The 16,609-nt window shown below is 32.8% G+C and overlaps 5 protein-coding genes across 7 annotated transcripts in view; 2 read left to right on the top strand and 3 right to left on the bottom strand.

Moving 5' to 3' along the window:
- Positions 1-1,060, top strand: part of LOC101494118 (probable polyamine transporter At3g19553) — a 3,501-nt gene extending 2,441 nt beyond the window's left edge. Inside the window, exon 3 of the mRNA XM_073364553.1 lies at positions 5-1,060. Coding sequence (XP_073220654.1) covers positions 5-131 — 127 coding nt within the window. The 3' untranslated portion in view covers positions 132-1,060. The remainder of the gene's footprint in view (positions 1-4) is intronic.
- Positions 1,061-2,630: 1,570 nt separating this feature from the next.
- LOC101493796 (leucine-rich repeat protein 2-like) lies at positions 2,631-4,685 on the bottom strand. Its single transcript, XM_004511248.4, has 6 exons — positions 4,325-4,685; positions 4,166-4,237; positions 3,950-4,093; positions 3,784-3,855; positions 3,629-3,700; positions 2,631-3,010 (listed from the first exon to the last, which is right to left on the bottom strand). The coding sequence occupies exons 1-6, from the start codon at positions 4,537-4,539 to the stop codon at positions 2,944-2,946; spliced, it is 642 nt and encodes a 213-aa protein (XP_004511305.1). The 5' UTR covers positions 4,540-4,685; the 3' UTR covers positions 2,631-2,943.
- Positions 4,686-7,593: 2,908 nt separating this feature from the next.
- Positions 7,594-8,211, top strand: LOC101493476 (uncharacterized). The gene is made up of 2 exons (XM_004511247.4): positions 7,594-7,730; positions 7,815-8,211. The coding sequence occupies exons 1-2, from the start codon at positions 7,666-7,668 to the stop codon at positions 8,002-8,004; spliced, it is 255 nt and encodes an 84-aa protein (XP_004511304.1). The 5' UTR covers positions 7,594-7,665; the 3' UTR covers positions 8,005-8,211.
- A 1,264-nt stretch (positions 8,212-9,475) lies between these two features.
- On the bottom strand, positions 9,476-12,597 carry LOC101492722 (uncharacterized). Of its 3 annotated transcripts, none has more exons than XM_004511245.4 (2): positions 10,466-12,596; positions 9,476-10,203 (listed from the first exon to the last, which is right to left on the bottom strand). In XM_004511245.4, the coding sequence occupies exons 1-2, from the start codon at positions 12,447-12,449 to the stop codon at positions 10,169-10,171; spliced, it is 2,019 nt and encodes a 672-aa protein (XP_004511302.1). In that variant the 5' UTR covers positions 12,450-12,596; the 3' UTR covers positions 9,476-10,168. The 3 variants fall into 3 exon arrangements, with proteins under 3 accessions (XP_004511302.1, XP_004511301.1, XP_027193245.1); XM_027337444.2 differs by lacking the exon at positions 9,476-10,203 and having other exon boundaries at positions 10,449-10,623; positions 10,740-12,597; XM_004511244.4 differs by having other exon boundaries at positions 9,476-12,590.
- A 515-nt stretch (positions 12,598-13,112) lies between these two features.
- On the bottom strand, positions 13,113-14,916 carry LOC101492391 (upstream activation factor subunit UAF30). Its single transcript, XM_004511243.4, has 2 exons — positions 14,506-14,916; positions 13,113-13,468 (listed from the first exon to the last, which is right to left on the bottom strand). The coding sequence occupies exons 1-2, from the start codon at positions 14,797-14,799 to the stop codon at positions 13,349-13,351; spliced, it is 414 nt and encodes a 137-aa protein (XP_004511300.1). The 5' UTR covers positions 14,800-14,916; the 3' UTR covers positions 13,113-13,348.
- Between the last annotated feature and the right edge of the window lie 1,693 nt (positions 14,917-16,609).

Genomic DNA, 16,609 nt, shown 5'->3' with positions numbered 1-16,609 from the left:
AGGAATGCCATCCAATTGTTTCAGAACTGGTTGACCTAGAAAACAAGGATGCTGAGCTTCTTGTGAGCTCACCGTTGCCTATTGTGGAAGAAGAATTGTCTTTATTACTAAGTGATTCCAAGCCAAACTAGCAGTATCTTGTCTTGACATATTTTTCGTCTGACAATTCATGTGATATTGTTGAATATTTTGGTCTTCTTGGGCATTGTTCAGGTAGCAAGTTATGGATATGGTTTTCTATTACTCAGAAACTCATTGATGATAACAGTACACAGTAACGCAGGTAAAACAAATATTCAAAGAGCAGAGACGGGGTTGTGGGATGGCTGAATAGTGAACAGTATAACATCAAATCTTGTGTGTTGTAACCTTGCTTATTATATTTTGCATTTGTTATTACCATCAATTATACAAAGAATTGTAGTTAATTTTGCTCGTTGAAAATACTTGGTGTATGTTTGGATAATATAGAATTGTAGTGGCACGGTAGGTTACAAGTAGAAGCTACCCTATGGAAAGATTAGTGAATGCACAATGGAAGCGCCGAACTTGGATGAGGTTAGGTGTGATTCAGAATTGCATACAAGAAATACTATTTCCACTAGTGTGATCCTATGGTCCTATCACAACTGATGATGTTTAAGCTAACAAGGGAGATGTTTGTTTCCTTGCAAGGTTCAGAGGATAGAAGGTCGCATTAGCTTAAGTTTGCAGCTAATAACCCTTTGCCATTTATGAATATGTAACTCATCTAGTTAGGAGTTGCTTTGTATTCCGTGTTTAGGTTTTTATTAGAACATGTTTTATAACTATAGCTATTCTAGTTTTAGTTGAAGTTTTAATTTACAAAGCCTTTAATCCATGGGAAAATGTAGCTCTTAGATAGCAATGTGTTATTACTACACCATGTTATTTCCTAAGTGCTTCTTACTTTTTAGATAGCAACCTGTTACTATAGTAACTTGTTAAATTTCTTACTTCTTTTTTCTCATGGGAACTGGTTGTATATCAACCTGATCTCTTTTATTACTTTATTAAAATAAAGATACATTGTTTGTTACTTATTATCTTGAATTTAGTTAATGGTGAGCAATAAAACTTTTTTTTTTTTTTTGCATGTGATGGTATAGTCTTTGGAGTTTTCATCCTTTAACTTGAATGAATGAACGTACAGTGGATTTAATTTGAATGACTTTTTAATTTGTTTAGTAAAATAACTGAATTTCAGTCAGCTTACTAAAAAATATAAAAAACAAAACAGGTAAATATAAATATTCAAAGAGCAGGTAAAATTTGCTGAATATCAGCAGAAAGGTCTTGATACAAGTAAAAGTAAAGCAATGTGTAGCTCTGTCTTCTCAGCAAAGCAGCATTTTAAGTTTTTTTTTTTGATATATCTTGATCCATCATTCATTTTATTTTGCCTGATGTTGCACTTCTACGTAGCAGCCTGCTACAGCAATTCTTATTTTTCTTTTGCATTTGCTCTTTCCATGTTGACTCGTACTATCCAAGAGACTACTTTTAGATTTATTAAAATGTGATGTTTGTTGACCATCCAAGTACTGACAAAGATCATTTGTGGTGAACTCGGTAATTACTCTTAATGCCAGTTGGCTTTAAGTTCTTAAGGAGTCTATAGTTGGCAAGAGTGAGTATATCTTTTGAACCATTTGATGATTGTAATTTTTACTCTAGTGAAATTAATTTTACCTCACTTCAATATACTAATTTCACCTCAATGTCTTATTAGTTGGAGTTTATTCTTCTGCTTGCTTTGCAGATATAATTCTTCAAATTTCAATCATGGTCGTATTAGAAGTCATTAAATATGGTTCAACAGAATTAGCTTCTTGGGGACTTTTTAGGGAATTTAGCTCATTTTAAGTGAGAAGTTAGTAAAGTGAATGAATCAATGATTAATATTGTAATCACCCATGATTGGTCATGCATGTGCATATAATATCAACAACTCATTTAATCATCAATGATTAATATTATTCACTTAATTTTTTAAAGTGATTTGTTCACTTTAGATGAGACAAATTCCTTTTTAATAGCTTATCTTTCAAAGTATAGTAATTTTTTATTTGTGTTTACATTCACTACAAGGGAGTTGATATTTAAACAGACTCTATCTCTGGAGTAACGCCACAAGCTCCAACAAGAGAAAAGGTGATTGATAACTATAGTATTAGTCTTTCAGGGGAGGGTATTGATTATTGATAAGTGTAGAAGCATGTACGAGATCATTAGGGAATACAATGACATGGTGATTACCTTCCAAGACAAAATGAAAAATAGGGGCATCATTTCAAATACTGCAGTTGATTAACTAACAAACTATATAATAATAATATCTTGGAAAGTTCTTACTTTCAATCTGTATTTTTTCTCTGCATTTAAAAGTAAGCTCGACAATTCTGCTCGCTGCTTGCTGAAAATTCCCACTACTCACGAATTCAGCCAAATTAAACATAAAAATTAGGATGCAAACCATTTCTATCATTAGGTTTTCCCAAAGCATTTTAAATTTTAGGCAAATGTGTTTCTTCAGTTGTGAAACAAATGAAGCCTCAGAATGATAAGGGTTTTTCTTTTTTCTGAAGATAATATTCAGGAATCAGAAATAAAGTATTAAAGCCTTTTACTTTATATGAGTATTTAAGAACAAAAAAGAATTACTACAAGATACGTTTACTTAACATGATCCTAGTCAGAAACACTTGCTATGCAGCCTGCAACCAGAGACAGATGCTAATATCACCTTACTACATTACATTGCATATATTATATATATCGACATACAAGTGTATTCTACTACTTAGATTCATTTTGTGGCAACCATACATCTCTGATACTGCTGCTAACTGCCCAAGTAAAGAAAGCTTCTTCATATCATAGCAATCTGAGGAGACCAGTAGAATTCTTCTTCTACCTTTCTTAGCATCCAAAATCATAAGGAACCAGTCCTTTCAGTTCTGGACCGTTGAGTCTGTTATTTTCAAAACTGAAACACAAGTAGGAAACAGATATTTACTTCAGCTTCAAATGTTATGAATACAAGTTTAAGTGACTATTCTAAGAAACAAGACACTTTGCAAAAGTATTAACTGTAATCTCATCTTCAAAGATTTTTATTCAAATAAATTATCTCATGCATATCAAACATGGTCATCTAATCTTAGTTGGGTAATAAAATATACACACTAAAGTGGTGGCAAAAATTTCCAGACACCTCATACAGATGAGACTTGCTAGGATGCAAAGTATTAGTTACTGAAAGATATACAGATGTATATTAAGTGAAGATGCTTGATATTTTCTTCCAGATTCATGTTGGAATTCAACAAATGTTTTCAGAACCATGGTGTTGTCATACTAAACAATAATGTTTTTACTCTACCAGCTGAAACTGACAATTTGACATGCTAGGTATATAATACGAGGGAAGTATTGTCTGCTCTGAATAGTTAATTAAACTAGTAGATTTATCGGGACATGTTGGTTTATATAAAGGAATTGTTGATTTTACTTCAATGTTCATAAGCCATTGATTGGAGCTGTTAATATGAAGAAGACTACTAATAGAGGTAAGGCAACAAACAATTGGAAAGAGTTAATGTACCTTTCCGGTGGGAAAGATCCGAAGTTGCCATCTACTGGTATTGTTCCACAGAGGTCATTATTGGAAACATCACTGCACAATCGGTGTTTCAAATTAGCTGATAAATCAACTACAAAAAAAAAAAAAACAAAAAAGTCATAGAAATAGAAAGTTACATGATTTTGAGATTTTGAAGACGGGTGAGTTCTCTTGGGATGGATCCTGTGAGCTTGTTGTTGTTTAGCCGTCTACATCATGAAGATGAGCAACACAATTGAGACAGATGAGATGATTAAACTTAATAAAACTCGTAATGTTAAGTTTTTGGTGAAAGAGACTTACAGGAATTTGAGTGAATTCAAGTTGGCAAAGGAGTTTGGAATATTTCCTTCAAGTTTGTTATCATATAAATCCATACTAATAAGGTTCTTTAAGTTTCCTAACTCTTCAGGAATCTTTCCGTTAATGTTATTGCTATACAACTCCCTGCAAATGCAATGAATTGGATTTGAGAAAAAGTAATTTAATAATTAGGGAAGAGTAGCTAGCTTAGCTTACAGGTATTGGAGGTGGGTTAGTTGGGCCAATTCGGGTCCCAAAGATCCAGATATGTTAGAATTGCCCAAGTCTCTGAAAGAGAATAAAAAAGGTATTAGAAGAACCCTAAGTAAGAAGTAAGAAGAAAAAAAGGAAAGAAGAAGTGAAGTTAGAACTTACAAGCGAATAACGTGATTGTTGGAATCGCAGGTAACGTGGAACCAAGTACATGAGTTAACAAGAGTTGGGTCCCAGCTCTGAAGGACGTTGTTGGGATCAGAAAGTCTGCTTCTCAAAGCATGAAGAGCGTTTCCTTCGGAGTTTGTTGAGAGGGATGAGATAGGACATTGGAGGAGCACAACAAATAACAAACACACACAAATCAAACAAGACATATTATTTCTTTTTTCTTTCTTCTTTCTTTGCGAGAAGCTGTGAGTGAAGGGAATAGAGAAGACAAAACTGAGAGAGAAGAAATAATAACGTTAAGAAGGAGGAAAGGAAAGGAAAGTCAAAAGAGAGGGGCTGATGAACATGACACGAACACAACCAATTAATTGAATTGATCAATCAGACTTCAACTTCACGCGTTTCCTGCTTCTACTGGGCCCCGCCCTTCATTTTTTATTCACTAAAAGTAAAACTACTTCACTTCATTATATCTACACTTACGCCTAAATTCATTGGACAATTTTTAAAAATTCTACCTATTCCTTAGGTCCTAAAATATGAGTTTTCTTTTTTAATTATTTGTCTCATTTTATAAGATTTATTTGAAATTTATATATGTGGAATTTCCTATCCACAAGACCGAGTCTTCGTAAGAAAGACCTCCTGTGCTTGATGTGATCAAGCTACAAAGAGTTGTTGGCATATTTTCTGGTTTGTCCGGAGGATAGTGTCCTGTTCATAACTCTTCAAAATAATAGTTATTAATCACTATTAAGCGTAACTTTGTAAATCATTTGATGGGTTTTACGGTAGAATATACTCAAGTGTGTTTAGATATTTAAAGTAAATATATTTTTGAATAATTATATATAAATTAGGTTTATTTTAGTAAAAGAAAAAGTAAAATATTGTAGACTAATACAATTCATGCAAAATATATTTAAATGTGAAATTGGTTTCTTCAAACTTTTTGATTTTATTGAAGTTGTTCTTCTAATAATATATTTGTTAAATAGTTACGTATTTCTTTATTGTTAAAGTTATAAATTTAAATATAATATTTTTTTTATTTTATATTATTTATATTAGTTTTGAAATATTAGATTAATAAATTTATATGTACTTTTTCACGTTTTTAATTTTATATGTTCATCGTAATTCTGTCAATCTCACTGTCGATCTAAGTTTGCACTAAAAAATATTATGTGTTTTGTGATATATCACAACATTCATTCGTAAGGAATAGTTTGTTAAGTCCAAAATATTGAAATAATTGATTCGTGTGTGCCTTGCTATTTTCAAATAATTATTTGACACGGTCATGAAACTTCAAGAGTGGTTGAAAAAAATTATAGGCACATAAAATTTATGAATGTTTAAGACATATAAAGTTTCGAGTGAATAATGAAATAGTTAGAAGTTATTTATTTCCAAATATTTAATATTATTCATTTTTTTTGTTTCAATTATGATTTGTGTTTTTTAATTATAAAAAGAAAAAAATATTATGGAAGACACATTCAACATATGGAAGAAAAAAAACTTATTTTCTATGCAGTAATATTGATATATGAACTTGAACATCTTTTATAATAATTAAAATAGAACCCTAAAATTCTTTATTGTGATGATTTGGAGATATTGGATGGTTTGTATTTTTGTTGTATGAGTTATTGAAATGAAAGTTTTGATGAGTAATTAGAACTTTTCAAATATATTGATAAGTCATTGAGTAATAAATTAAAACTGAAATTATATAATGTATGAAATAATTGTACTTTGACAAGTGAAAAAAAGTTTGCATTATATATTGAACAAGTGAAAAAGGTTTGCATTATATATTGAAGAAACAAAACATAATGGAATAGAAGATGAATTTGGAATATGTCAATAATTCTTCATTGTGATGATTTGAAGATATTGGATGATTTGTATTTTTTTTGTATGAGTTATTGAAATAAAAGTTTTGATGAGTAATTAGAGCTTTTTAAGTGTATTGACGAGTCATTGATTTGATAAATTAAAGTTGAAATTATATAATGTATGAAATAATTGTATTTGGGCAAGTGAAAAATGTTTGCATTATATATTGAAGAAACAAAATATAATGGAGTAGAAGATGAATTTGAAATGTGTCACATTAGAATTTTGGTGAGTTGACAAATATTGGAGGATGTGACATAGATGGAGAATTTTAGAGTTCTGTTTTAATTATTATAATAAATAATAAATAATAGATAATAGATAATAGATTAATGATTTAATATTAGAAAAAATTAAATTTTTTGTTTTGATAGTCGACATTTATAAATTTATTTTAGTTTTAAAATATTGAGCAAATCATCAAATTACTCTATTATTACGTGAGACACGTCTCAAACTCTATTAATATTTAAAAATAATTTTTATCAAATATTTTTTTTTCGTCAGTTAAGTCCCTCTAATAGTCTCCATAACAACGTAATTGTGTTGATGTGACACATTAACAGCCACTTATTAGTTATTTATTAAATTAATAATACTTTTTTTTCTTTCTTTTAGGGTTTAACCACATAATTCACATATTAACTGATTGCAGAGAAGTGAATAATTTTATATTCGATTATGTGTCTCAACATACCAAATGTTTATCTTCCTGTCATATGAATTCACATATCTTCCTGTCTAACACATTCAATAAGAATATTTTGGTCAATTAATTAATATAATTAGTGATTTTTTCTCTCAAAATTTATATACAGTTTAAAGGAAATAATAATATGAGGCCGTGAAATATGGATATAGTGGTATTAGAATAGAGTAAGCTAGTAATTAAATATGCAATGTATGAAAGAAAGAAGATGAAGCCACGTTATAAATTGTGACGTACGGATGGCGGTACTTGTTTGAGTCAAAAGAAGAAAAAGATAACATTGGTTTGAGAGTTGATTCATGGTGTTTTATTCTTTACACGCATTTTACTCGGGGAAGTGAGAGTAGACACTTGGATTCGAGAGTGAAATGAAATATAAAAAGTAGGAAGACATGATGATATGGTGATATATACTAGTAGTATTTATTCGCCTAATTGCAAGAAAATTGACGTACAATTTAGATGGACATTAATTGATTTCTGTTTTTGGTGAAAAAGTAGACATGTTAATTTGGAGGAGTGGGAAAAGCAAGGGTGTAGAAGCGCAGATTGATTTTCCGCATATAAATTATACATATTTGTGTTGTTGTATGCTCTTTTGGCATATATGTTGAAATTAAAAGAATTTATTCTCTATTTGATTCGTACTTGCGACCATTAAATAGAGAGCATTATAAATAAGCATCAGTACTGCACTCTGTGAAGTCATCCAATATTCATGGCAAGAGGAGGAGGAGGACCAGGCGTGGCTGCCAGATCAAACCTGTTGCTGCATCATCTCCGGTAATTAACTATTATTATTATCATTATCTTTAATTGAATGAATACTAATCACTCTCCTTGAATGGTCGCATCGCATGCATGCAGGAGAGCTAAGGGAGCGGAGAGTAGTACAGGGCAGCAGGTTCCAAAGAGTAGCAGTGGGAAGGATTCATGCTGGTGGATTCCACACCCAAGGACAGGAATTTACTTCCCTGCTGGCCATGACTGGGTAATGGAAGATGTTCCCGACGGCGCTGCCACCTTCGCCGAGACCTGCTGCTTCAGAAATATTTAAATACTCTCCTGTGTTCTCCACAAATCACAATCCTATATGCATGCATGCATGCATGCATCAATCAACTTAACTGGTTTAATTTCAACTCATGGATAGAGTGGTAGTAATATTCAAATAAACACCACTACTATATATATACCACCATCATGGATATATATCTGTAAATGAATGAATGTGAATGTGAAAATAATTTCACTAGCTAGCCTACTTCTCTGCCTTAAAACTTTTAATTTAAGATATAATAACAACTACGTAACTAATTGTAACTAATTGGTTCCACTTCCCTCTTTCATATTAGTGTTTTGGGATTTATAAAATTTAGTAATACTAAATCTCGCTAAGAAAAAATGTCACAACGGTGTAATGAACAGAAAAATGACCGATAAGAGGGCTTGACTAAACCATACATGGAGAATTATTAAATTAATATATGACTGAGACTTTAAATTTAATAAGAGGGTTTGGTTAACCATACATGGACAGGTCACGGTGTAATGCTTTACGAGATTGTATTTCGTGACATACAACATTTTTTGTTAAAAACACGCATTAAAATAAATGTAATATCATAAAATTAGTCCATCGTACATAGGATATATATATTGGAGTGGGAGAGAGGTATAAGACAATAGCTTTAGTGGCATATAATTGATAGAATTCAACCAAAAATATTGGGATTTGACCTGGACTGGCCAGGTCGAATTGGGCTCCACTGAGAACCTCAATCAGCTCTACAAAGCTTCAGAAGCTATCGCTCAAGCACACCTTTGGAGCATCAACTAATTTTCCCGCCATGGACATTTATTTTACTTTTCACTCACCTCATTTAAACACTTCAGCCCATGTTGTCCCTCGGATTAGAATTAGAGGTTAAAGCTCCCTTTCTATCTGGTTGAGAGGTTCAACATTAAGAATGGTTCCGATTCTACACAAACCTGCACCATTTTAAATCTTGGAAATGGTTGCAAGCACACATTCAACTGATGAGTAACAAAAAACTGGAAGATTTTAGTCAATGTCGAAGATATAGATTATTACCTGAAGGCGAAAGTCCACAATTTTATCTACATAATGTCATTGCTGAAGGACATATCTATGTATTAATAAATGATGATGATTGATTACTTGATAATGAAAAAGATAAGTGCATTGTTAAGCAAACCTTGATTAACTTTGAAGACAAATGGTAGTTGTTAGTAAGTTATTGATAGTTGAGATTGAATCAATAACTAAGTTAAACTTTATTAAACACAAAAGCAAGCATATGAAAAGAAGATAAGAGGGGGAAGGGGGAGGCAAGCTTTACTCGTGAAGGGGGATAAAACTAAATCTTCAATATGGTATGAGATATTGAGAGTGAGTCCCCTTATAAATAATACTTTTGCCTCCTTTATGCCAAATCCTTTTAATCAAGCTGCAGAAGAACAAAACTCACGTAGTTTTCTTATTACATTAGTAATAGATCTGTTAATTAATCAGGAGTGATGATTTCATGCCATTCCATTAATTGAGAATTTTAATGAGTTACAAAAGACAAAAACATGAAACTAGTAACCAAAAAACAGAGCTTGACAACATAAAACTAGTAAATAGTTACCACAACACAGAGCTTGATAAAAGACACTTTCTATAAGTTTAAAACAACAAGCATGAAATGCACTCAGACATCACACATGCCTGCAGGAATAATCTCTAATAAAGCTCCTAAAACAAAAACATATAATCAATATATGTTGTTCTGGTTACATGACTACATGACAAAACATAAGAGCAGTTTTTGCTGCACCTTTTCTTTTCTCGAATGCATTGCTATACAGTTTACTATCTACACAGTATTGATAGTTGACACCAACCCCTCTTCCTTCTTTATCTGTTCTTTAATTTCCCATCTTTATGTACAACCTAACCAGCAAGCATCCATGAGCAGACATACTGCTACCTTTTTCTTCAAATAAATTGCACTAAAGGAACACCCTCCATTTACTACTACATTGGGTGAACTACCAAACTCCGTACCCAAATATTATACCTAACATAATATTCCAAATTCTAGTACATCCTCAAGCAAATCATCCACAAACTCATGGCAATTCTCTTGCCATTATTTCTAGTAACCTACTTTTCTCCTCCTTGGAAACATGTGGGTCAATATTGCCAAGGTTTTTCACAAAACTGTTTGCCTCATCTTGCCGATTGTGCCTACAATACCAATCAACGATGGAGTTATAAGTATAGTGGTCTGGCTTACATCCCTGCTTGATCATGTATCGAATAACATTAACAGCCTCAACAAACATTGAGTCAGCAGCATATGTTGCAACAAATGTGTTGTAAGTTACAACATTGGGAACAAGTGCAGACTCTTTCATTTCAGAAAATATCCTCAAAGCGTCCTTCATCCTACCATTTCTGCAATATGCGTAAATAACAGTATTATATGAAATTTTATCTGGTTTCATACCTTTCTTCAGAACTTCCCTTAAAATTTCTTCTGATTTTTGAAACTTTTCAGAACGGCTGTACATATACATCAAGCTATTATATGTAGTCAAACTTGGAGTAAAACCGTTCTCGTACATGAAGTTCAAAATCTCATTGGCCTTGGACACCACCTGCTTCCTGCCATATATTGAAATCATTGCATTCAGAGTAGTTATGCCAGGTGAAATTCCTATTCTCCTTAATTCAAAAAAAGCGCGTTCTGTTTCCGTTAGGAGATCACACTTGCTACTTACTAGAACAAGGGTCTTCAACAGAACAGGATGTGTTTCAATAGAGCCAGAGTAAATCTCCTCACCAAGAGCTTTCATCTTTTCAATCTCCTTACCATTGGCATAGGCATTTAGTAGAGAAGAGTATGTTAGCTCATTAGGTTTACACCAACCATCCTTCATTTCGGCAATAATTTTTTCGGATTGTTCCCAAAAGCCTCCTCGAGCCAAGGCGGCTAAAACAGCATTATAGGTAGACAGATCAGGAGCCACTCCAGCTTCCAACATGCTTTTATAAACAGACATTGCTTGATCGATAGAACCACATCTGCTGTATGCACTAATTAGCGTGTTGAAGGTGTCCCTCTCTGGCACAAACCCCGATCTCTTCATCTCTTTAAATACTCCTGCTACCTCAGAGTCCATTTCGTTCTGTCCAAACACAGCCAAAAGTGTGTTCCAAGTAACAATATCAGGGGAACACCCACATTCCTTAATATCCTCAAAAACATTCATCATTTTCACAAATTTTCCTCGTTTACCATGCATCTTGATAAGAGCATTAAAGGTGCAAATATTTGGTTTGCATCCCTCCGCTTTCATTTCTTCATAGACTTTAAAAGCAAACTCATCTTTCCCCGCCTTCTCAAACCCCGAAAAAAGTGTGGTGTAGGTAAAAACATCCGGCTTAATCCCTTTCTCCACCATTTGAATTTTAAGTCGGGATGCTTCCTCCAACAAACCACCTCTAACATGAGCAGATATCAATGAATTATAAGTAACCGCAGTAGGAGAGAAGCCATTACTCTCCATGTCTTTAAGAACCTGCAGTGCCTCTTCCGGGCGCCTCGATTTTGCAAAAACATCCAACAATGCATTATATGTAACCCTGTCAGGGACAAATCCAGCTGACTTAATCATATCCAACACATTGACAGCTTCCTTGTATAGAGAACCGCAACGACAACAAGTTATAAGGGTATTGTAAGTGTACAAATCAGGAGCAACTCCATTTGTTTTCATAGATTCAACAAGAGAAGTAACACGAAACCAAGGCATTCCCATTTTTCCATAAACATTCAAAATGGAATTATAAGTAATGAGAGTGGGGGTGCAGCCATCTCTTTGCATCTTGTTGAACACAGAAACGGCATCGTTATACCTACCTTTACTAGCATAAGCAGTTATCAAACAAGTATAAGCATAAACGTCAATCTCAAACCCGTCGTTTTCAAGAGTTCGGAGCAAGGAAGCAGCGGATGAGACCCGACCCGCTTTGCCAAGAATGTTAACTATGACGGCAATTGCAGAACCAGTCAAAAGATTGGAACAACCGTGGTGGTTGCGAACCCAGTCAAAGACGGACAAGGCGAGTTCAGTTTTTTTTCTAAACCCTAAAGCCTTAATAATAGCGAGAATATCACGAGATAAATGAGTGGGATGTGGATGTGGTTGGATGAAAAGGGGACCCAAAATATGGTCGAGGTGAATGGAATCAACTGTGGAAGAGTGAAGTAAGGCATTGAGAATATGCTGACCTGAAGAAGAAAGGTGATGATTGCACCATGGCTTACCGGAGTTGGGGTCGGAAGAGGACTTGCCGATATGTAAACGAGTACGGGAGTGTGAAGTAGAATTGAAGTCATTAACAACAGTGGCAATTGAGGGTCTAGAAGTGGAGGGTGGTGGATATGGGAGTAGTAGAGGAAGACAAACCTTTCCTACCATCTCCATTCTCTTCTCTTCTCTTCTTTTGCGGGAACAACTATTTCATATATACAATATTATCGCTCAATAACGATAACTTTGAACCAGACCCAAACGGTAAGGATATTTTTACTTCATGGACCCCCGACCCACTTTCCTCTAGCCCAATTTTAGAGAACAACCCAGGCCCACCTACTGATTCGGTACCCATCCACACACAAATTATGTCAATTAACCCGAGAGAATCCAGGAAAAATACTCAATTTATTTTATAAGCCTTTTTAAATAAGAATAAACACCAAATTTAATCTCTCACAATTTTAATGTTACCTGATTTAATCTCCGACAAAATTTATTACCCAAGTCATCTTCCTTGATTGGTAGAAATTTGTAATCTACTTAAAAATTTCGCGAAGAAGCAATATCACATTGTTGTTCGGATATCAAGACGACATAATCAATATTAAATTGTAGGTTGAGGTTAATAACTCAACCCGACCAGAGTTCTTCCTTTTCGATAGAAGAGATCTGCGGATGCTGGCTTAATTAATTAATTACCCCTGAATGATGGCACAAGAATGTTTCATCAAGACATCAACGCATTGCACGGGGTTACTCGTAGTAATTAAATAATCATCTTGCCTTGCCCTCCATGAGCTGAGACAGTTCGATCAACAATGATGCAGAGAATGATAATAAAAAGGTACACGTAGCACCACCATATTTAACATCTCCAATAATTTCATAAATAAATTAAAAAGAAACATGTCCCAATAAAAACCTACTCGCTATAGCTTGTTGAAGAAATTACATCGTTCAAAACGAACTCTTCAACATAGACTTGTTCGGTGTCCATAGTACTAACAAAAACAAAACACTAAGGCTACTGTGTTGCAGGCCAAGATAAGACTAACTGGCCCTTAACATCACTTAAGGAAATGAGGGCTAATCAACCCAGCAATCTCAAGCATACCAACTTCATCTTTCCCTGCAAATATCTTCTTCAGCTTCTCATCACAGCGTATAAGCTTCTTGTTTTCAGGGTCCTGTGTATATAAACAAATAAAAAATTCCAGTTAAAACCAATCAATAGTTACACAATGTGATTGTGGATACACGAACAGCATTAGATTAATGAATTATGTCAAAAAGTAATACTGTGTGCCAAGTTAGAAAAAAGTATAGCAGAAAAACATTCAATTAATGGGAAGTAATTCATACGGTACCAAAGTGTTTTTAGAAAGCTAGATGTTCTCAAGTCAAAAATAGAAAAACTTTTATTTGATAAGATTTATCAAACAGGGAGGGAACACTTGAGATTAAATGGCACCAAAATTGACGATGGAAATCCATTTGCAACAACAATTATAATATCAGTTGAACAGAATTGCATAAAGAACAAATATGGAAAAATTGTGCACATCAAGCCAATGAAATGCAGAATAGCAGAGTTAGTACTTCATGTCAAGACAGGTTAATAAGGTTAGCAACAAAGAATGGAAATCACACTCAAAATGTGTGTCAAAAGTTTTTGGTAAAGGTGAGTCACACATCCCGTGTCCATTTCCTACATTGACAGTCAAGTAGTTTCTTCCAAATAAAACATTAACAGAGGTCTTCTTGTATTGTAGTCCAGTGTTTGTTAGGTATATAGTGGTGGGAACAATGCATTAAAAATGAGTTATTTGTAAGAAACAATTATGAGTTTTTCGTTTTGTCTTACCATTTATAAACCCAGGATGATCAGAATTTTGTACCATGTTAACTAAAAATAATTATATCTCAAATGTCACAGAGCATCTACGCGACGTGACCCATGTTATTTTCGTTTAATATATGCACTGTTATTTGAATTTATTAGGTATTCGGAAAACAAAGTCATCACTCACTGGCAGACCAGACGCTAATTCTATTCTATTCTATTCAGCCTTTATTTAGCAATTTCGAAAACAACTTTTTATTTAAAAATCTAGGGTTTCGATAAATTTTTTATATTTAAAAAAAAGAATTGAAAACCTTATCCAGAATGCAAAGTTGAGAAAGTAGCAGTGGAAAAAGGGGGAAATTTGAGAAAGAAAGAAACCTGAAGATTGTTTTCCTTAATGTAAGCCCAAATGTACTTGAGAGCTTGAGTTCGGGAAATCTCTGGAACGCCGACGATGGCTGCCATCTCGGGAGAAACTTTTCGTGGCTTCATGATACCGCGAACTTTGCCGCCGGTGGATGGCTGAGAGATGGTGGCCAGTGTAAGCGTTCGCAGTGGAGCAACCCGTAACGTAGAAGGAACTGCGGGAAATGCAAACCTTGATTGAAGTTGGGGCCTGAGAGTTATAGTGGATGTAGAAAATAGAGTAGTAGTAGCCATGGAAACCGCCATGTGCGAGATTCAGATAATGTTTTGTAAGGGAAGAAATATGTAAAGTTAGTCACTCAAACAATAACCAACACTCCATTATCCCTACTTCATCAAACCGTTATCTCATTCTCTTCGCTCTCCCTCTCTTTTCAATTACCAAATTACCCTTTTATTTTGAAACTTCAATTCCATTTCGGTCTCTTTCTATTAATACTTTTTTACTTTTGAATTTTTCAATCCAAATCTTTTTCAATCTTTATCAATTCTCTTTATTTTATTTTTTCAATTCTTTTTGTAAAATTTTATTTCATCATAGATTATAGATGTAAAGTTTTATTTAAATTTAAAATCATTTGATATATTATTAAAATTTATGAAAATGAATGGTGTTCAACCAAAATGTATAAGACATTAATTTTAATACATATCAAATAATTTTAGATTTTTGGAAAACTTCACATGCCTGATGGTTATGATATAAACTTTTGATCCATTGAAGAAAAAAAAACTGTAAAATTAAGAGAAATCGAGAGAATTGATAAAGATTTAGATTGAGATAATCCAATCTCTCTTTTTTTTTTAATCATAACAAAGTTAATTTGGATTGATACTTTTCATGGAATTCAAATTTTTTTTGGCTTAGCTGTAATTTTAGTCTTTTATTTTTATCAGTTCGCAAAATTAATTCTCGTATTTCAAAATATGACAGTCTTGATCATTCCCTCGTGTTTTTTACTAAAAATTCGTATGCTTGACTTATTTTTAATTATGTAGCATGTAATCTTGTTACCGTAGAACCTTCTAAATATTAACAAGTGTCTCAAGGACACTTGTTAAACATTTAAAAAATGAAATAGATTTTTGAGATCAGTGATTTCAATGCCTTCAAATTTTAAAAATGTGATATTTTTTACATAATTTTTTTCTTTTGTTTTTTGATTTCTTAACAAGTTCCCCAAGAGCATTTGTTACCATAAATTTAATTAAATTGCAAAAATGAATAATTACTAAAGATGAAAGTTAGGTTTTTAAATAGTTTTATTGAAATTTTATGGATATTAATCATTCTACTTCATCATATCATATATTATGTTGTTAATTAAAATATATTAAACTGTCATTTTTCAATTAAAAATATATGAGGGAGAGAACAAAAAAATTTAATTTTAAATTAGGGAGATTAATTATGCAAATTGGTGAAAATAGATGACTAAAGTTGTAATAAAGTTAAACTTTTTTAAAACAAGTTTCACATTTTATAACTTGAGATAAAAGGTGATGCATTGTCGGTGTAAAATAATTTCACACAGTGAATAAAAACTATTGCTTTTATCATCTTACAAAATAATTATAACTTATATTAATAAATAACCACTCAATCAACTGTGTGAGGCATGACTGTCAATGCATGATTATTAAACGCTAATAAATTCATTATTGAAAAAAAAAACTGGTGTACACCATATAACCTCTGGACCGCTTAGAGAGAAAAAAATAGAGAAAATAATGTCATAAATGTGAAATATTGTCAATGTAATATGAATCGAGAGATGTAACTAAAATAAGGTATTAAACTATTATAAAAAAAATTATTAATGTTTATACATCATCGTTGGGAGAAAAATATACATTTACTTAATGAAGGACTTGTCGCATACCACAATTGCATGGTACAACATTTAAGGAGTAGTTAGATTGACAAAAATTAAATGATTGTTTATAATGTAATACATATGGGTGCATAATACCCATTCTTGAATCTATTCTTATTTATAAACAAAAGTGTTAAAACATGTTATCTAGTTTAATTAATTAGTCCAAATCTATTCTC

This window comes from Cicer arietinum, chromosome 8, assembly GCF_000331145.2.
Source record: "Cicer arietinum cultivar CDC Frontier isolate Library 1 chromosome 8, Cicar.CDCFrontier_v2.0, whole genome shotgun sequence".
In the NCBI taxonomy this organism is placed as follows: domain Eukaryota; kingdom Viridiplantae; phylum Streptophyta; class Magnoliopsida; order Fabales; family Fabaceae; genus Cicer; species Cicer arietinum.
This window is presented reverse-complemented; position numbering and strand designations above follow the sequence as displayed.